Source organism: Arachis hypogaea, chromosome 14 (genome assembly GCF_003086295.3).
Source record: "Arachis hypogaea cultivar Tifrunner chromosome 14, arahy.Tifrunner.gnm2.J5K5, whole genome shotgun sequence".
NCBI classification, from domain to species: Eukaryota; Viridiplantae; Streptophyta; class Magnoliopsida; order Fabales; family Fabaceae; genus Arachis; species Arachis hypogaea.
The window spans coordinates 102,212,737-102,233,954 of NC_092049.1; the positions used below are offsets into that span (position 1 = coordinate 102,212,737).

Genomic DNA, 21,218 nt, shown 5'->3' on the forward strand with positions numbered 1-21,218 from the left:
ATGAGATTTACCTGACAGGCGATCAAGCATTTGATCAATGAATGACAAGAGATAATAATCCTTGCGAGTGGCTTGGTTGAGACGCCTATAGTCAATGCAAACTCTCCATGAATTCTGCACTCTAGTTGTCAGGAGCTCTCCATGCACATTTCTTATTGTTGTGACTCCAGACTTCTTGGGCACCACTTGTACTGGACTTACCTATTCACTGTCTGAAATGGGGTAAATGATATCTGCTTCAAGTAGTCTGGTTACTTCTTTCTTGATAACTTCTAAGATGGTAGGATTCAATCTTCTTTATGGTTGACGGACAGGCTTTGCTCCCTCTTCTAAGAATATTCTGTGTTCACAAACTTGGGGACTGATACCTACTATATCCACCAAGCTCCATCCAATTGCTTTCTTATGTTTTCTCAGCACATTAAGTAGTTGTTCTTCTTGTTGAGAGGTGAGTTTTCTTGCAATGATAACTGGGAACTTCTGCTTATCCTCAAGGTAAGCATACTTGAGGTGTTGAGGAAGAGGCTTTAATTCCAATTTCTGCTCATAGCTAGGCTCTGGATCATCCGGGGCTGGTGATAATGGTAAAGGGTCTTCATTGTTTTCAGAAAGTGTCCCCACACTTGGACCTTGCTCCATGTGCTTCTCTTCCATTTCTTCTTGGTGAACTTCAGCTACAGTTTCATCAATAATGTCGCACTAAAAGATAGAATGATCTTCTGGAGGGTGCTTCATAGCTTCATTTAAACTGAATTTCACTGTTCTGCCATCTATCTCAAAGGAGTAAGTTCCTGAGAATGCATCCAGCTTGAACTTTGAAGTCTTCAGGAATGGTCTTCCAAGTAGGATTGATGATGGTCTTCCTGAGTCATTAGGGGGCATTTTCAGGATATAGAAGTCAATAGAAAATGTGAGGGAGCCTTAAGGGAGGGAGCCTTAAGGTATCATATATAGACAATGGCATTATACTAACACAAACTCCTAAATCACACATGCAGTCAGAAAAAATTACACCTCTAATGGTACAGTTAACCATACATGGACCTGGGTCACTACATTTTTCAGGGATGCCTCCCATTAAAGCAGATATAGAACTACCTAAAGGAATAGTTTCTAATTCATTAATCTTATCCTTATGTATGCATAAATCTTTTAGAAACTTTGCGTATTTAGGTACCTGCTGAATAACATAAAAAAGGGGAACAGTTACCTCAACCTTTTTGAATATTTCTACCATTTTGGGATCAAGTTCCATCTGCTTCCTGGATTTCTTTGCCAGGTGTGGAAATGGGATAGGAATGGCATCCTGTACAGCCTTTGCATCCTTTGGTGTTTCGTTCTGTGGTTGAGCTGCTTCTTCTTCAACTATGTCTTGTACGTCCTCTTCCTCTTCAGCATCTTCCACTTCCACTACATCCTTAGTTGGGACGTGTTCTGGTAAGCTTGGCTCCTCTTGGTTCCTCTCCTGTAATGTAGTTCCGGACCTTAAAGTGATAGTATTGATGCCACCTTTGGGATTAGGTAGGGGTTGAGAAGGAATTCCACTGGAGCTTGAAGGTTGATTGGTGGAATTTTGTGATGAATCTAACCGGGAGACGAGAGCTTGTAAAATGGCAATCATACCATTTAAAGTAGAGTTCAGCTGCGTCTGCATGTTTTGTTGCCCTTGTGCAAGAGAACGGAGCATCTCATCATTTGATGAGGAATTGAAGCAAGTGATCTGAGAAACCTGCTGTTGGTTTTGCTGGAATCCTTGAGATTGTCTTAGGTGAGGTGCTCTGTATGGCTGGTTCTGATTCTGCTGTCTGTTGTTAATGTTGTTATTCCACCTCTGGTTTCTATTGTTATCTCTGCCTCCTCTGTTATAGTTGTCCCTCTAATTATGGTTAGAATTATCTCTCCAACCTTGGTTGGAGTTATCCTGCCATCCTTAGTTATGGTTTCCACCTTGGTTGTAATTGCCGCCTTGTTGGTTGTATCCTTGATTCGGGCGATCATAGAAGTTATGAGTAGCTGCCACAGTGTTGTCTTCCTATTGGAGCTACGGACATTCATTAGTGTACTGACTATAATCAGCACAGATTTCACATACTCTTTGGGGAACTAACTGTTGGCTCTGTTGTGGTGGGTGAGGCTGAGCTTGTTATTGTTGGTTCAACTGCATTTGCTTCAGTAGGTTGGTCATTTCACATATACTCTGTGTAAGAGCAGTAGTCTCAATGCTAGAGGAAACCTCTGCAACAGCTTTTGAGTGGCTACGCCTCGGTCTATGATTTCTAGTAGACTCAGCTAAGTTGCTGATCAGTTGCCATGCTTCATCTGCGGTTTTGTACTTTTTCATAGAACCATTACTAGTACCATCCAGTGTAGTCTTATCTTGGGATTCATGCCTTGAGTGAAGTAGCTGATCAATACTAGTCTGTCAATCATGTGATAGGGGTATACGTCTAGAAGGTTCTTAAAATGCTCCCAGTATTCATAGAGAGTCTCTGAGTCACCTTGAACAATGCAGGAGATCTCTTTTCTCAGTCTATCTGTGACTTCAGCTGGAAAGTATTTTTCCAAAATTCTCTCCTGAGTGTATCCCAGTTGGTAACAGTCGCTTCAGGTTGGGAGTAGTACCACTCCATTGCCTTTCTCTCAAGAGAAAATGGAAAGGCAGTTAACAGAATAGAAGTTTCATCTGCACCATTACGCCTAACAGTAGAATAGGCTGTCTGAAAATCCCTAAGGTGCTTAATAGGCTCTTGAGCAGGTAAGCCATGAAACTTGGGTATCAAGTTGATTAGTGCAGTCTTCAATTCAAAATCTGCAACTAGATTTAGATGATGTACTTGATAAGGTTGCAGTGTAAAATCTGGGGCTCCAGCTTCCTGGAGAGTAATTCTCCTAGGTTCTGCCATGTCATCTACACGTGAATCAACTGAATCAGTAGTAAATGAGCTTGTCCCACTCTCAGAAGGCGGTTCAGATTCGCCCTCAGATGAGACTGGTGAATCGATAACAATCACTTCACCACCCTCAGAGGCTAACCGACGTCGAGCTCGCCTAATACGTGAAAGAGTTCTTTCAATTTCAGGATCAAAAGCGGCTAAGCTTGGATCAGGCAATGAACGTGTCATTCAATGAGAAAGACGTATAGCTCATGGTAACAGAAATAAAAATAAAATATGCAAATAAAATAAAATATGTACACTAATTAATAATCTAGCACACTATTGCAACTCTCCGGCAACGTCGCCAAAAATTGATGAGAGGGCAGAAGTTAGACCAATTAAGAGAGTCTTAATAAGAGAAATGCGTTGCGAGTATAGCTCTCAACCAGCTAAAGTCTGCCTCACCAATTTAAAAAGGGGTTGTCACAAATTTTAGAAATAAAAATACTGGGAGTATGAGTCCCAAGTCGTCTCCCAACGAGTTGCAGAAAAGAGTGCTATTTTATTAACTAGAAGTTTTCCAGAAAAGTTAAGTTTTGATAATGAGTAAAAATAATTGTAAATTAAAGCAATAAAACTAAGAATTATTATTAATATTAAAAGGCCTTGACTGGGGGAATGATTAATTGGAGGTTCTATCCTTGTTAGAATCTTCTCAAGTGTAGTGTAAAGAGGTTATTGTTTTCACTTAGTTAACCCTTACTAAATAAAGGAAAGTAAAGTGATTGAGCTAAGTCTTACCCGCAAATCCTAGTCCTCTCCCTTGGGAAGGTCTAGCATTAGTAGGTACAGAATTAGCCAACAACGTCCAATTTAACTAAGCACTTGAGCATTCCAACTCAAGTGTCTCCTCTTAATCAACCCCCATGTCAAGTAGGAAATCTACTCCATTGATATGGAATTAATACTCATAAAAATATAAGAAGGCATAATAAATTAAAACAAAATAAAATAGAGAATTAATAATTAATTAAAAATAAAAGTAACTCTGTATATTAATAAATTCAAAATGCAACATATTTAATTGAATAGGGTCAATGAGCAACTAATAAGAGTAAAGGAATAAGGAAACAAACTAAAGTAATGTCTTCACGGAGGTAATGAATCTTCAGCATCCAAAAATACAAAGCAAAAGCATAAACTACTAATGTTAAGCTAATCTAGATTCAGATCTGAAACTAAAAGCAATCCTAATATTGATGTATCTGAATGTGTGTGTATGCGTCTCGAGTCTCTGCATGTTCCCTAGCTTTAATCTGTGTTTCTAGGCCAAAAACTGGGTCAAAACGCGGCCCGAAATTGCCCCTAGTGTATTCTGTTATTTCTGCAGATCGTGCAGGTCACGTGTACGCATCGTCCACGCGTTTGCGTCATTCAGCAATTTTCCTTGTCACGCGTTCACGTCGTCCACGCGTTCGCATCATTCGTGCAGACTCCACTCCACGCGTTTGCGTCATGCACGCATTCGCGTCACTGCGATTTCTTCATTTTGTGCGCTCGCGTGAGCCATGCGATCGCGTCAGTGTTCGCTGGTCATCTCCTTAGTTTCTTGTGTTCCTTCCATTTTTGCAAGCTTCCTCTCCATTCTCCAAGCCATTCTTGCCCAATGAAGTCTGTAACACTTAACACACGGATTACGGTATCGAGTGGTATAAAGGAGAGTTAAAATGTACTAATTAAAGGTTTCTAGGAAGCAAGTTTTCAACCATAAACAATATTAGGAAGGAATTATAATATCATACTAATCATATGAATAAGTAGGTAAAGACTTGATAAAACCACTCAATTAAACACAATATAAATCATAAAATAATGGTTTATCAGATACATGACAACTGCAACATGTAACTAAGGCAACAATAAAAACCATGGCTAATCACTAGCATGTGATGTATGAGTGGTATATGCATGCAAACAAAAAGCATGAGAAGCACACACTCTTAACATCAATAACAAGAAGTGAGAATTATGGGATGACCATGTAGAAATGAAGCAAGAAATGTAGTAAGCTCAATGCACATATGAATAAGCAAGTGAATGAGAAAGAGCACTAAAGTAGAGGGCATTAAGTCAAATATAACTCCAAAAAGTCATGTGGGCCTTCCATCAAACACTTGGTGTACATCCCTTTTTATGCTAAAATGAGAGAAGGGTGGCAATGTAACATCCCATAAAGCATCATCAAACATCATAGCATACCACACATTGTAAGGGCAAGCAATTGAGAGAATCCAACTCAACAAAGCAAGAGTAATCCCCACTTTTAACACCCATATGAAAAAATAAAAAGAAAGAAAATCTAATAAACCAAGTAAATATGAATGAAAACCAACTAAGAGGAAGAGTAAGGGAACGTAGCTACTGAGAAGGAGAAGGAAGAGAAAGCTAAACAAGAAAAGAAATGAGAAGTACCTTGAGAGGAAGAAGAGAAATGGGGTATGTAAGCGAGAGAAAAGGTAGGGGAGAATATGAGAGAGGAGAAGAGAGAGAGAGAGGTGTGGGACCGCCAGAGGTGGTGGTTGCCGCCAGTGGTGGCGGAAGAGGGGTGGTAGAAATGGTAGAAGGGGGGTAGAAGTGAAGAAGAAGGATGATGGCAAGAAGGGAAGAAGAGATTGAAAGAAAAGGGCGCACTCTAATGTCTTTGGTTTGTGAAACCGGCATGCGCACGCCACGCACGCGTGCACGCGCATGGGAAAAAATTAACAAGGGCGCGGACGCGCATAGTGCGCGTGCGCGCAAAGCGGTGAAGAGCAGATGTGCGTGCGAGCGCAAGGTGCGCTTGCGCGTGCACCTGAGTTGTGCGCCCAGCACAGATTGGGCACAACTTTGGCTCAACTCTCGGGAAAAAGTACTTGAAGATGAAATTTTACAATCGGCGTGGATGCGCACGGTGCGCTGGTGCGTCGATATGCATTTTGGTTGAGGTGCGCGTACGCGTGAGTCGAGTTAGGCCATTGGCATAATATTAGATTTGCGCAAATGGCCATGGGCGCGTACGCGCCAGGTGCACGCACGCACGAGGGGTGTTATGCCTGGGGCTCAAAATTGGCCCAGAATTTGCACAACTCTTTGAAAAATGACCTAGGAGCTGCGAATGCGTAGGGGTGTGTACGCGTACCCCCCTTTTTTTTTGAGACATGAAGAATGCCTAATTGTCAAGAATTCAGTGGTTAAACAAGCCAAAGGGGTCAAAAACACCCAAAACTCAATATAAAACCCAAAGATGGGGTGTTCTTTTACCACACAATCAATTCATCTTTTGAGAAACAATGCTAATCTTCATGAACAAGTTATCTAAGGTATTCGTAATCAAATCTAACAAAGACTATAGCTAATCAATCACAAAACAATGAAGAATTCAAGAGTTATATACAAAAGGGTAAAAATGATAGATCCCACCTAGCACTTTTGTTTAATGTCCTTAAGTTGGACTTTCACTAGCTCATTGCTCTTTGCCAAGAGGTGCGTCTTCCAAAAGGAATACCTAAATCTCCTTGTTGCTCTTCATTTGCTCACCATGATACAACTTGAGACGGTGCCCATTGACCTTGAAGATATCCAGACTTGAGGGATGGCGCAAATGGTAAACCTATAGGGTTCCGCTTTCTCTACTTGGTATGGGCCTTCCCATTTTGACCTTAGTTTTTCAGGCAACAATCTCAATCTAGAATTGTAAAGGAGGACTAGATCATCGGCTTTAAATTATTTACCTCTTATGTTCCTGTCATGCACGGCTTTCATTTTCTCCTTGTAAAGTCTAGAATTCTCATAAGCTTTAAGCCTCAAACATTCCAACTCCGCTAATTGTAGCTTTCTCTCAACTCCGGCTCCACCCAAACTTGGATTGCACTCCTTAATGGCCCAATATGCCTTGTGCTCTATCTCCACCGGTAGGTGACAAGCTTTGCCATATACCAACCGAAAGGGACTCATGCCAATTGGCGTTTTGTATGCCGTTCGGTAGGCCCATAATGCATCGGTAAGCTTTGCACTCCAATCTTTCCTATTGGGTTTCACAATTCTTTCCAAGATATGTTTAATCTCCCGATTGGAAACCTTGGCTTGGCCGTTTGTTTGTAGGTGGTAGGCCGTGGCTACTTTATGCATGATGCCATATTTCTTCATTAGCCCTTCCATTCTCTTATTGGAAAATGTGAACCTTGGTCGCTCACGATTGCTCGTGGCGACCCAAATCTACAAATGATGTTATTTCTCACAAAGGAAAGGACCACATTAGCATCGTCCGTCCAGGTGGGTATTGCTTCCACCCATTTGGACACATAATCAACGGAAAATAGAATGTAGAGAAAACCATTAGAATTTGGAAATAGCCCATGAAGTCTATTCTCCACACATAAAAAATCTCACAAAATAGCATGGTTTGTTGGGGGATTTCATCCTTCTTAGAGATATTGCCAAATCTAATGCATTGAGAACAAGATTTACAAAAATGAGAAGAATCATTGAAAAGAGTTGGCCACCAAAATCCACAATCTAGGATTTTTCTTACCGTCCTTTGAGGTCCAAAATGGCCCCCTCATTCGGAGGAGTGGCAAGCTTCCAAGATTGAGTGAAATTCGGTTTATGGAATGCACCTTCGAATTACTTGATCCGCCCCACATCTCCAAAGGTATGGGTCATCTTACACATAATATTTGAATTCGCTTTTTAGCTTATCCCTTTGATGTTTGGAGAGATTAGGAGGGAAGGAGCGAGATACCAAGTAATTTGCGATTGGCACATACCAAGAAATGGTTTCCGAGATTGCATGCAAGCCCTCAAAGGGAAAAGAGTCATTAATAGGAGTGGTATCGCCTTTAGTGTGTTCAACGCGACTTAAGTGGTCCACCACTAGGTTTTGCGTACCACTCCTATCCTTAATTTCCAAGTCAAACTCTTGCAACAATAAAACCCATCTAATCAATCTCGGTTTGGATTCCTTCTTAGCCAACAAATACTTCAACGCCGCATGATCTGAGTACACTACCACCTTTGAATCGAGTAGATATGCTCGGAACTTGTCCAAGGCAAAAACTATGGCCAAAAGTTCTTTTTCGATGGTAGTGTAGTTGGATTGGGCTCCATCTAGTGTTTTTGATGTATAGGCTATGACATATGGAATCTTACCCTCACTTTGTGCTAACGCGGCTCCCACGGCAAAATTAGAAGCATCACACATTATCTCGAATGGCCGACTCCAATCTGGCCCTCGCACGATGGGAGCTTGGGTCAATGCTACCTTGAGCTTATCAAAAGCCTCCATGCATTCCTTGCTTAGATCAAACTCAATGTCCTTTTGCAGCAACCTTGAGAGAGGCAATGCTACCTTACTAAAGTCCTTTATGAATCTTCGATAAAATCCTGCATGTCCAAGGAAAGAACGGACTTCCCTCTCGAAGGAGGGGTAAGGCAAGCTAGATATAACATTAATCTTTGCCGGATCTACAGAGATACCATCTTTGGAAACAATATGTCCTAAAACAATGCCTTGCTTAACCATGAAATGACACTTCTCAAAATTCAAGACAAGGTTAGTTTTAGTACATCTTTCCAAAACTTTTTCAAGGTTATCCAAGCAATGATCAAAAGAATCACCATACACTGTGAAGTCATCCATGAATACCTCCATGGATTGCTCTAGAAAATCCGCAAATATGCTCATCATGCACCTTTGGAAAGTTGTCGGTGCATTGCATAAGCCGAATGGCATATGCTTGTAGGCATAAGTTCCAAAAGGGCAAGTAAATGTTGTTTTTTCTTGGTCCTCTAGAGCAATGTGTATTTGGAAGTACCCCGAATAGCCATCTAGAAAGCAATAATGGAATTTACCGGATAATTGATCGAGCATTTGATCGATAAACGGAAGTGGAAAATGGTCTTTTCTAGTGGCCGAGTTTAACCTTCGGTAGTCTATGCATACTCGCCAAGAGTTTTGCACCCGTGTTGCTATGAGCTCCTCGCTTTCATTCTTGATTGTGGTTACTCCGGACTTCTTTGGCACAACTTGAACGGGACTCACCCATTCACTATCCGAAATAGGGTAGATGATGTCCGCCTCAAGTAACCGTGTTACCTCCTTCTTAACAACCTCCAAAATGGTAGGATTCAATCGTCTTTGAGGTTGTCTTACGGGTCTAGCTTCTTCCTCTAAAAAAATCCGGTGCTTACACACTTGGGGACTTATCCCTACTAGATCCGCCGAGCTCCACCCTATTGCCCTTTTGTTCTTCCTCAAAACACATAACAACTTCTCTTCTTGTTGAGGATTTAGTTCCCTTGCTATAATCACCGGAAAATTGTGGGCTTTATCAAGGTATGAGTACTTTAGGTGGAGCGGTAGTGGCTTCAATTCTAGCTTTTACTCTTGGCTTGTCACTTGAACTTCCTCACTTGGGTCTTCACTATTTTCTTCAATCATATGTTTCTCATCTAGCTTTGCATAATGCACTTCGGCCACAATGTTGTCAATCAAGTCACACCGGAATATGGAGTGGTTCTCCAGTGGGTGCCTCATTGCTTCTTCTAGGCTAAAACTTACAATTCTCCCATCTATCTCAAATGAGTAGGTTCCCGAATGGGCATCCAACTTGAATCTAGAGGTCCTCAAAAACGGCCTCCCAAGAAGGATAGATGATGTCCTTTCGGATTCACTTGGTGGCATCTTAATGATATGGAAATCAATTGAGAATATCAAACCCTTTATGTTGACCAACACATCTTCCACAATACCCGTCACAGTTATTATGCTCTTGTCCGCCAAGACAAACCTAGCCGCCGACCGCTTCAACGGTGGGAGCTTCAATACATGATAAATGGAAAGAGGCATAATGCTAACGCATGCACTGAGCTCACACATACAATCAATGAATTGGACTCCATCAATGACACAAGAGACTAAACAAGTGCCCGAATCAACATACTTTTCTAGAATGGCTCCCATCAAAGCCGAAATAGAACTCCCCAATAGAATAGTTTCTAACTCATGAATTCTATCTTTGTTCATACACAAGTCCTTAAGAAACTTCGCATATTTGGGTACTTGATGTATAGCATCAAAGAGAGGGATAGTTACCTTCACTTTCTTGAACATCTCTACCATTTTTGGGTCAAGCTCTATACGCTTCTTAGCCTTTCTTGCCAATGTAGGAAATGGAATTGGTTGAGCCACTTCCTCTAAGACTTGCTTCTTTCTAGGGGCCTCATTCTTTGGTTGAGGGTCTTCATCTTCAACTACCACTTGTGCTTCCTCCTCCTCTTCAATTTCTTCTATCTCAACTCCATTCTCCTCTTGAGTGACTATAATTGGACTAGGTGCCTTTGAGTCCCTTTCTTTCAATTGAGTCCCAAACCTCAAGGTTACGGCATCGATGCCACCCTTGGGGTTGGGTAGAGGTTGAGAAGGTATGGCACTAGAGGTTGAGGCTTAAGGAGTAGAGGTAGAAGGTGGCTCCATGCGAGCAATGAGAGCTTGGAGGGTGGAAGTAAGGCCATTGAGACTTGAGTTGAGTGTATTTTGGAGTTTCTTTTGCCCTTGGAGTATGGATCGGAGTGTGTCATCTTGATTTGGAGAAGTGGACGGATAGGTGATTTGTGGTGCTTGTGATTGATTGGGTGGAAGTGGTTGTCTATGAGGTGGTATGTAGGTTTGATAGTTCCTTCCTTGGTTTGGTTGTTAGTTTGGAGGATTTTGTGAATATCGGTTTTGTGGAGTGTTATTGTTCCATCTTTGGTTGCCTCCATTGTCCCTACCTCCTTGTTGATAATTGTCCCGCCAACTTTGGTTGGATCTATCCCTCCAACCTTGATTAGAATTGTTACTCCCTTGGTTATAGTTGCCTCCTTGTTGGGGGTACCCTTGGTTGTAATTGCTCCCTTGTGAATGGTATCCTTGATTAGCACGTTCATAGTAGGAGAGATCATAAAAGTTGTGGGTAGCCGCTAGAGTGTTATCTTCTTGGAGACTTGGACATTCATCCGTGTAGTGGGAGTAGCTTTGGCAAATGCCACACACTTTTTGGGGGACCAATTATTGACATTGTTGGTTTTGAGGAGGTGGTGGTTGTTGTTGAGATGGAGGTTGTTGTTGATTCACTTGGAGTTGCTTTAGAAGGCTTGTCATTTCACACAAGGTCTTGGTAAGGGTAGCGGTCTCATCACTAGAAGAGACTTCATTCACGGCCTTTGGGCGGTTGACTCTCCGTCTAGCATGTTGAGTGGACTCGGCCAAGTCGGTAATGAGTTGCCATGCCTCCTCCGCCGTCCTATACTTTGACAAAGAACCGTTGCTTGAAGCATCTAATAAGTTCTTATCTTGCTCCCTCATGCCTTGGCACACATAGCTAAGTAATACTTGAGTGTCAATCATGTGGTTGGGACATGAGTCAAGAAGTTTGCAGAACCGCTCCCAATATTCATATGGAGTTTCCATTTCACCTTGTATAATACAAGAGATTTCCTTCCTTAGCTTGTCCGTCATTTCTACGGGCATGAATTTATCAAGGAATTCTCTCGTAAGCAAGTCTCAATCGGAGACAACATCACTGGGTAAGGTATAGAACCACTCCTTGGCCCTTCCCTCAAGAGAGAAAGGGAAGGCAAACAACCATATGGCCACTTAATCGGATCCCTCCCGCCTAGTGGTTGAGCACACACCATGAAAGTCCTTGAGGTGTCTAATTGGATCTTGTGCGGGAAGTCCATGAAACTTTGGTAGAAGATTGATGAGAGCGGTCTTGAGTTCAAAGTTTGCATTCAAGTTGGGATGTAGTACATGGAGAGGTTGGAGAACAAAATCCGGTGCACCCGCTTCCTTGAGAGTAACTCTCCTTGGAGCGGCCATATCGTCAACACCTAGATCAAAAGAAGAACTATTAGTAGTATCAACGGAAGAGTAATTAGTGCCTTCGTTGGATGACGATGTTATGGTTGATGAATTGGTAAAAACCTTTTCACCTTCCTCAAAGGCCAACCGCCTCCGAGCTTGCCTGATATGAAGCAAAGTTCTTTCAATTTCCGAATTAAATGGGGCTAAGCTCAGATTTGGTAGTGAACGCGTCATACAATGAAGGAGATAAGAAGCTCAGGACATCAATTTGTATCTAAGCAAAGACTAATCCTAACTACAATCAAACAAACAAACAATCAAGAGAGAAATGCAAGTATCCACATATTAACATATTCACACTAACCAATAGAATGGCACACATAAGCAACTCCCCGGCAACGGCGCCATTTTGATGAACCGAAATATTCGTATGCCGGTTAGAAATTAACAATGAATCCAATCGTGAGTATAGTCTAACCAACACGCAAATATCGCATCAAACGATTCTAAAATCTATGACCGAGAGTATTGATCCCGGGTCATTCTCCCTAGGAATTACCTTAGAATGCACATCATTGATTAGGAAGTCTTTTTTGGTTTTGAGAGTTGGTGCAAGAATTCAAGCTAACAAAAGCAAACAACAATTAATTGAGATAAAGGCCTTGGCTAAGGGCAAGTATTGGAAGTTCCATCATTATAGTTTCCTTCAATTATGATAAGAATTATTATTGCTTCACTTAGTTAACCCCCTAATAATGGAGGAAAGTCAAGTGAGAGTAACTAACTTGAGTCACAAGTCCTAGTCTCACCCTAGAGAAGTCTAGCTTTAGTGCACTCCAAGTCAATTAGCAATTCTCAATTCATAATCTACAATTGATATCCACTATTCAAGTGTTTCCAATAACTCAACCCCTAAGCCAAGTAAGAGAAATCTACTCCATAGCTAGGGTTGTCATTATCACAAACAATTGGTAGGTAATCATAGAAGACATGATGTAATTGAGAGAAGAAAATTGAATTAAAGCTATCTAATCCAAACAATCATTAACAATCAAGCAATTAAATGAAATTCCACAATTCATTAATCAAAATTCAAAGTAACAAAGTCAAACAAATCTAGATCTAAGAGACTGAATCAAAAGAACATCAATTAAGAGTAGAAGAAGAGTGGATCTACAACTTGTATCAAAACAAAAGTGAATTGGCAATAGATCTCACCAAGAAATCAAAGGAAACTTGCAATGGAGGAAGTGAAATCCTAGAGAGAAGTTGGAGTTTCTTTCTCTAAAAACAAAATGTAACTAACTCCCTAAAATATCTAGAATTATGACTAATTGTTCTAACACTCCTAATCCTTGGTCTTCTTAAGCTTTTCCCTCCAAAATTCTACTCCAAAACTGGGCCTGGGATCCCCTGAAATTGTTGGTCACGTTTTCCTTTAAAAAAATCACGTGCGCACATCGGCGCGTACGCGCACTGTACGAGTACGTGCACCTGGGGTCCTCTGCGATCTGCGCACAGGCGCATAGTGCGCGCGCATCCAATGACTTGTGGCCCAGCCATATAAGCGCGCCGGCTTCTCGTCTCGGCTCCACCCAGTCGGCTCTTGGGGTACACATCCACGCGTACGCACACGGTGCGCGTGCGCGCACATGCCCAAGTTTCAAAACTTGCTTTATTCTATGCTCCTTCCATTCATGCATGCTTCCTTCACTTCTCTTAGCCATTTTTGCCCTATAAATTATGAAACCACTTAACGAACGGATCAAGACATTGAATGGTAATAGAGGAGGATTACAATATATTCATTTTGATGCAAAAGAAGCATATTTTCATCTATGAGGCAAAGTTGGAAAGAGAACACAAAATCATGCAGTTTTATATGGACAAGTATGGAAGATCATTGATAAAACCCTTAAAATCTATACATGATAAATCCTAAAAACGGAATTTATCAACCACCAGTCAGACCGGTTGGACCAGTAGACTAATGACTAGAGCAGTTTGATGACTGGTCCGGTTTTTAGAACCTTGGTTTTAAGCCTTTTATTACCTTTACTTTTGGGTAAACTACAAAATATTCGACTTTTGTTAAAAAATTTATCTAATGTTATATATATATATATTTTGATTAAATAGTTATTTCTAACCATAAAAGATTCATACGCTGACAAAATTGATTATGAAAAAACTAAATGTACTTTATACTCTTGAAAGATGAATTATGTTCAATAAAAAATATTCAACTGTTAAATTTTTGTTGACTCCGTTTAAAAAATACATTAAATTCTAAAACTAACCCCACCCCCAATCATTTTCAACCTTCAACTCTTGCTATGCCTTGCTCTGACCCAACAAAACTTTATTAGTGCCATGCTGCCAAACATAAACAAGCTTCGTCCCAACCAGTGCTGGCCATCAAGCCTTCAACAAGAACATTTATATCATGCCAACGAAGAACTCCATGTGATGATAGTACCGACTCATAAGCACATCGTCCACCATGAAATCCCAAACACAAAGCGTCAGATCATAAGAGCAAGACACCATCAAATTCCGCACGTGCAGCGAAAACCTCACCTTCCTCACCACATACTCGTGCCTATTCATAACCGCAATTGAAACCCTAAAGATTTTCACATCCTAAATTTTGATGCTTTTATCCACCGAAACAATCACAATTATGTAGTCATCGTATTTGTTCCAATCGCAAGTTAGCACCTCGAATTTGTGAGGAGGGAACACCATGGAGGACGAAGGTTCATGAACATCCCATACGTGGAAGGTGTAGTCGTCGGAGGTAGACGTGAAGACGTCAGCATGGCGAAGGTTCTATACGGCAGAGTAGATGTAGTAGGACTGTTCCTTGAAGGTGCTGAAGGAGGAAGAGCGATCAAGGGTCCAAAGCTTGGCGATGTCGTCCCAAGAGAAGGTGAGGACGGCATAGTAGGAGGTTGAAGATGATTAGTGATAGGGTTAATTTTGAAATTTAAAGTATGTTTTAGACGGAGTCAATAAACATTCAATGATTGGATATTTTTGTCGAATATAATTCATATTTCAAGGATATAAAGTTCATTTAGTTCTTCTGTGAGTAGTTTTTGTCAACGCCTGATTTTTTTATGGTTAGAAATAGTTATTTACTCATATATTTTTAAAAATTATTTTAGAATTCGGATTTTGATAGAATTTTTTTAAGAATAATTAGAAAAATAAAATATTTTTATTTTTAAAATTTAGCGATTTTATGCTAAATAGATTTTTTTGTATGTTTTTGTCGACTGCGAAGAATATTTAAAAAAATGAAGGAATTCTAGAAATTTAATTTTTATCTTATTTTTTATATGTATGTTTTAAATAGTTATTCAAATATTATTACATTAATTTGAATAAAATACATAAATAGTTTTACAAATACAAAAATAATTTGTCACATAATATTCTTTTTGGTTATTTTGTCGCATTATAAATATTTTGAGAATATTTTTATCGTTATCACAAGTAACAAGTATTTTTTTTTTCAGTATATTCAATAATCGAAAATAATTTTGATGTTTTTCTTATTTTTCTAATATTTATTTTTTTGTTTTTTTTTTTTGAAAAAAATTATTTTAAAACTTTTTCTTCAGTAAAGATTATTAAAATATTGATTTAACTATTGCGTTTTTTTTCATAATGTGAAATAATTCAATCAATATATGATTCAAATAATGTTCCAAATCAAACCATGCTATAATTTTTTGGACAAATCTAAATACTATTACAAGTAATATATATAAAAGTTTTTTAGTTAATTCAATAAGCAAATTTTCTAAATATGACAAGATCATATACTTAAATGTATATAAACAAGTATACACTTAAGTAGTGTTTGTTTTTAGAGAGTGAAACTAAGATGGGGAGACTGAGATTTAGTATTGTAAATTTGTATTTAGTAGTCAAAACTAAAATTACTGTCATGAGATATAAAATTTCAGTATTTTTGGTACTTCTAAAAAAATGAGGACAAAGAAAATTGAAATTTCTGAAACTGGAGGTTGAAGCTTTAACAATATTTTTTTTTCCAAAAATACTCTTATATAATTTTTTAAATTCCAAATCTACTGCTCAATTTTTATATTTATCTTAAACCAAATATGATATTTAGACATAACTCATTAATCTAGCACATTTTATACTAAACACAATATAAAGACTTAATTTAATTTTTATTTCTTAATCTCTATCTTTTAGTCTCAATCTCTCTTTTAATCATAGTCTTAAGGAGAGATTATTGCAAATCAAATAACCAAAAATTAGAAAGAATATTTTCGAAGGATACATATATATGATATAATAATGATTTGGATATATTTTCATTACAATACCCCTCAACTTAAAGTTTATAGTTTTTTAATGGCCCAACTTATTCAAGAGTGATGCAAAATTTTCAGAACACAAATAAAGTTTTGGTAAAATATTAAACTTTTATGCTATTTTTTAATTTAATCGAGTAAGAAACAATGTATCACAAATCAAAGTCTTATTTAAGGATTTATTATTAATTAATAAATTATTACAGAAAAAATGTAAAATTTGAAACATTTATTTAAACAAAACAGATGAATAAATTATCACCCAACCAACTTAAGTTGGTTAAAGCCTTGATAAATATGTCAGCAAGTGTGAATAGGAAAATAAAAGGGGAGAGTCTAATTTTAACCAATAACATCTTAGATGTGCTTGCTATGTTCAACGAACATGGGGTTATTATTAGCAATGTGGAGTGGCTTGACTATTATTATTGGTGGCCTATCACAAGTTTTATAGGTTGTCTTGTATTTAACATGGCCATCCACGTTTGATCTCAAAATCATTGCGTTACTTGGTTTAAGGTAGCGTTTGTTTTGGGTACCGAGACATAGACTGGGAAACTGAGATTTAATATCATGTTTGTTGGTTTAGAGATTGGTACTAAAATTTTTGTCTCTATCCTCAAAATTTGAGTATTTTAGTACCTCCAAAAAGTATGGACAGAGGGGACTAAAATTTTTAGAGATAGCGACTAAAACTTTAATAACATTTTATACCTAAAATACCTTCATTTTAATTAATTAATTCCAATTTTACCCTTTGTACAAATTAAATTAGAATTTTATTCTTGTTTCAATTTTTGTCTCCTACTTTGCACCAGACAGAATACTAAAATTTATTTCAATTTCTGTCTCTTAACTCTGTCTCTCAGTTTTAGTCTTTTCATCTCTATCTCTCCACCAAACACTACCTTATTGTTAGAGAAATAATGCTACAGCACCGATACAATTTATTATTTTTAGTTAGCAGTGTGTCAGTCAAATTTAAAAATATTAATTATAAGTATAGTATTAAGCTGCTAAAATTTAAAAATATTAATTATAAGTATAGTATTAAGCTGCTAAAAATATTTAGTGACTTTTTATTTAACTTTTTAATGTAACTTTAAAAAGTTTGTCTTTTAACAAGTTTTAAGTTAGATTAGACAGAAAATAGATTCTTTTAATTTTTTTTTAACAATTGAGAGAGTAAAGTGTAATTTTTCACCATTAATTTTATAAGCGAAACAATATATATATATATATCACATTTTATTTCCTCAACTTTTTTTAACAATTGAGAAGATCTATTCCCGACTAGACATATTATGTGTTAAATCACCTATAGGAGATGTAAGTTAATTGGCTACATTAAGGATTAATATAATTTTCATTTGTTTTTTTAGGCTCTCTTAAATTTTTTATCGAATTTTTTATGTTTTCTAGTGGTTTTTCATAATTAATCAAATATTTAGAGTTATGTTAGTATTATTGTATTTTCAGGTACTTTTATCTCAAAATAATAATGCATTAAAGCATTTTTTAGCCAAAAAAAATACAAAATTAATTTAAGAATGGTCCAACCGGACCTAAAAGATATCAAACCGGATGTCCAACCTTCAAACATGGACGCTCGGCACCTCCTCTCCAAGCACACACACGCCTGGTGGCCCATTCCATAAGCCTGACGTATCTCACTCCAAGCCCGACATCCCTCCTCCATTTGCAACACACAAACCCGGCATCCAACCTTCCTTGGAGGTGCAATTTGGGCCAATGCCCACAATTGAGGATGCAAGCCCGGCGTTCCCTAGCTCAACTCCCATGATGCAATATTTATTAAGGCTCAAATTCATTATACAAATCATTAGAAGTCTTAATCACATCCCAAGATTAAAGATTCAAGAGATTAGTTATCATTAAGTCCTTCTAGAAATATAAAGATTTGGTTGTTAGAATTTGTTTTTAGATTAGATTTGAATTATTATTTTAATTTAAATTTGAAGTGCGTAGTTAGCTACCTTATCTTTCCGAATGATAAGACTAGGGTTAGTTTTGAATCTGAATTCTAGATAGAACTTAAGATATAAATAAGTGAACCTTGTTCACAAGAGGGAATCATCCATCAGAGGATCATTCTCTCATAATTAGGATTAGTTTTTTTTCTATCATGAGTCACTAAACCTCCTCGTTGAAGGTTAGGAGCTTTGTTTGATTTTAGGATTAATAATGTAAGTGTTTTCTTTATTTAAATTCATGCTTTTTTTACTTTTTCAAGATTGAGTTTTGTTCTTCATCAATAAGGGTTAGAACTATTAGGAAATATTCTAAAGTTGTCTTGAATTCTGATTTTGTATTTGGGAAAGTTAATTTTGGAATTAGCTTAAAACTCATCTCATAATCTTCACTTATCTAGAGTTAGTTTGAATAAGTGACATATAATTTGGCTAGTAATAGTTCTTGAAGATTGTGTGGCAATAGAATTGAAACTATTCTTTACCTCTTCTCTCGATTAGTTGACCAAGAAATTGATAATTAATTGGGTTTAGAGAAATTAAATTACCAAGGAATTAGGGTTTGATTAAAATGATTTGCTGTGAAAAGAGTTTTGTATGAATTGAATAAGAAATCATAAGCATTGTTCATCCAAGAATCAAACATCTCAGAGGCCTTCAACATTCTCATTTATTGATTTTCTTCCAACTTCACGCATTCTCCCAAGTTTTTTCTTCTATTTCTTTTTTTCTTCAAGATCCACAATCCAAAATATAAGGTTTGATCGATCTAACTAGATATTTAATTAAATATTGCTTGCCCCCAATTCGTTAATCCTCGTAGAAATGATATCTACTCATCGTGGTATTACTTGAATGATCCGGTGCACTTGTCGATATCCGTGAGCTCAAATTTTCACTCATCAATATTTTGGCCCCATTGTCGGGAATAATTGAGATTGACAACATACATCCGGTTAAATCCTAAATTAGATCTTGTTTAATTTTTCTATTATATTCTTTTCTTTTCTTTTCTTTATTTTGTTTAGATTTTTCTTTTCTTCCTTCTTTACTCTGTTATTCCGCAAGGTACATTTGATCTCTTTGTGTGTTTGTGCATGCAAGAAAAAAAAGGAAAGAAAGAATGGCAGCAGATAATAAAAGCTTAGTCTGATAAAGGAAAGATATCGCTTTCTTTTCCCAAAAAGAGAGCGGATCATTCCTTGAAGTGTGGAAGAGGTACAAAAAACTTTTCGGAGGATGTCCACACCATGACCTACCCGAATGGCTTCTGATATAATTCTTTTATGATGGAGTCTCTCAAGGCTCAAGGACCACTATTGATTCATTGGCTGGAGGTGCATTACAAAAAAAGGGCAACTAAAGAGGCATTAGTAGTGATAGAGGACAACACTGAAAGGTGCCATAAAATAATCTGACTCCCGACCTAGAAGATTCAACGTCAAGCTAGTGATGTTAAAGAAGCGCTTGTTGTGAGGCAACTCAACCAAGGTTAGTTTTAGTTTTTCTTTTCTACTTTAAGTTACATTGCATCTTTAGTTACATTCTTTATTTTGCATGCATGCATAGTCAATTATTGTATATGTTACCTTTAAAAAAAGGGGGGGGGGAGAGGAGTGAATGCCCAACAGACATGCTCCATAAGCCCAGCGTCCCCTTCATTTGGCGCATCCACGCCCGGCGGCTACCCTTAAAAGCCCAACGTATCTATGCATGTTGAGAAGCCACGCCCGGCGGCCATCCTTGGAAGCCTGGTGTTTGGCATGGGCACGTTCCCAAGGAGCAAACTAAGCATTAAATTCCCGACGTATCACTTTTCTATTTTCAAAAATTAGGCTTAGATTTTGATAATGTCATGCATATTTAAAGCTTCTAATTTCTTTTTATTGTCTTGTATTTGAGTTATCACCATGCATGCATGACACATCACTTCAATTACTCATCTAGCATGCATGTGTTTATCTTTCCTAAACCCTTCCGTTGTCATATTTTCACATGTACTCACATGCATTCATAATTTCAACTCTCAACTGTTGGAACCTTGGCATTTAGCTCTTGATTTTTGATGATTCTCTTTGCATAGCATGCACACCACACACCAATTCATGCATCCACCACCACACCCCCACTTCATGTTTCCCTATAAATGCATGCATAAACCATCACTCACTCCACACACTATACAGTCTTCTTCTTCCATACTTCATTCTCAACTCGTATCCAAAATTCTAAGTTTGGTGTCAGATATCATTCTGTGGTTTAAAATATCATTCAAAGATGTCTTTGTTCAAGAAGAAAAAGGGTAAGGAATTGGCTATTCCATCATATAACACTCACTGGTTTTGTTCCCTACTTCATTAATAACACTACAATGAATAGTTGATAAATAAAGCAATCAACCTAGAAGTGAAATTTGATTTGAAATTTGGAGAATATTCAGAGATTTCAAACGAAATAGCAAGGAGGAAATGGAAGATCTTGGCTAACCCTTCAGAACTAATGGGAGCCACATTAGTCCGAGAATTCTATGCAAATGCATGGAGAACAATTGAAGATGTAGCTCAAGAACCTCCGTTCAAGAGCTATGTAAGAGGTAAGAGTATTGATTTTGGTTCTAAGAATGTTTGAAGAGTCCTCCGCATCCCTCCTCAACCTTACAATTTGGGGGATGACTACTATGACTATGGGGTAAGCTAAGGCTGACTGGTGACAAAAAGTTGGGGAAATTCTCTAAAATATATGTGTCCCGGGGACGCAGTGGAGGTTGAGTATAAGTGAAGAGCCACTCCAACTTAAAAGAACTAAACTCATTCCCGTTGCTAAAGAATGGTTAGATTTATTCAACATAACACTATTCTAACCTTTATCCATTCTGAAGTAACAGTGAAGAGGGCAGTATTCAGTCACTCCGTCATGAGGGGAGAAGAAGTAAGGGTAGCGAAACTCATCCCTTACTATATAAGTGTCTTTGTGGAAAACAAGACAACAAGGATAAAACTTGGATTTTTGGGTATCATCCACCAGTTGTTCCAAGCGGCCGGAGTATCCATTAAAGATGACATTTTTGTTAGGCATGAAAGGCCCATCACCAAGGTAGTGATGGAGAGAGCCG

At 38.1% G+C, this 21,218-nt stretch overlaps 2 protein-coding genes and 1 pseudogene across 2 annotated transcripts; all 3 read right to left on the reverse strand.

Moving 5' to 3' along the window:
* Positions 1-6,638: 6,638 nt before the first annotated feature.
* On the reverse strand, positions 6,639-7,073 carry LOC112742829 (uncharacterized). The gene has a single exon (XM_025792067.1). The coding sequence runs from the start codon at positions 7,071-7,073 to the stop codon at positions 6,639-6,641; it is 435 nt and encodes a 144-aa protein (XP_025647852.1).
* A 505-nt stretch (positions 7,074-7,578) lies between these two features.
* LOC140178645 (uncharacterized) lies at positions 7,579-11,412 on the reverse strand. Its single transcript, XM_072215852.1, has 4 exons — positions 10,971-11,412; positions 9,327-10,358; positions 8,766-9,215; positions 7,579-8,297 (listed from the first exon to the last, which is right to left on the reverse strand). Exons 1-4 carry the CDS (start codon positions 11,410-11,412, stop codon positions 7,579-7,581), a joined length of 2,643 nt encoding a protein of 880 aa, XP_072071953.1.
* A 2,682-nt stretch (positions 11,413-14,094) lies between these two features.
* On the reverse strand, positions 14,095-14,724 carry LOC112742830 (peroxisomal targeting signal 2 receptor-like; annotated as a pseudogene).
* Positions 14,725-21,218: the final 6,494 nt, after the last annotated feature.

Coding starts and splice junctions, on each gene's coding strand:
- LOC112742829 (XM_025792067.1), bottom strand. CDS start 7,073: ATGGAAGGGCTAATGAAGAAATATGGCATCATGCATAAAGTAGCCACG.
- LOC140178645 (XM_072215852.1), bottom strand. CDS start 11,412: ATGACGGACAAGCTAAGGAAGGAAATCTCTTGTATTATACAAGGTGAA. Junction 9,216..9,326: donor AGAAAATAGTGAAGACCCAA/GTGAGGAAGTTC, acceptor CGGTGATTATAG/CAAGGGAACTAAATCCTCAA. Junction 8,298..8,765: donor AATGCTCGATCAATTATCCG/GTAAATTCCATT, acceptor TTGGACATGCAG/GATTTTATCGAAGATTCATA.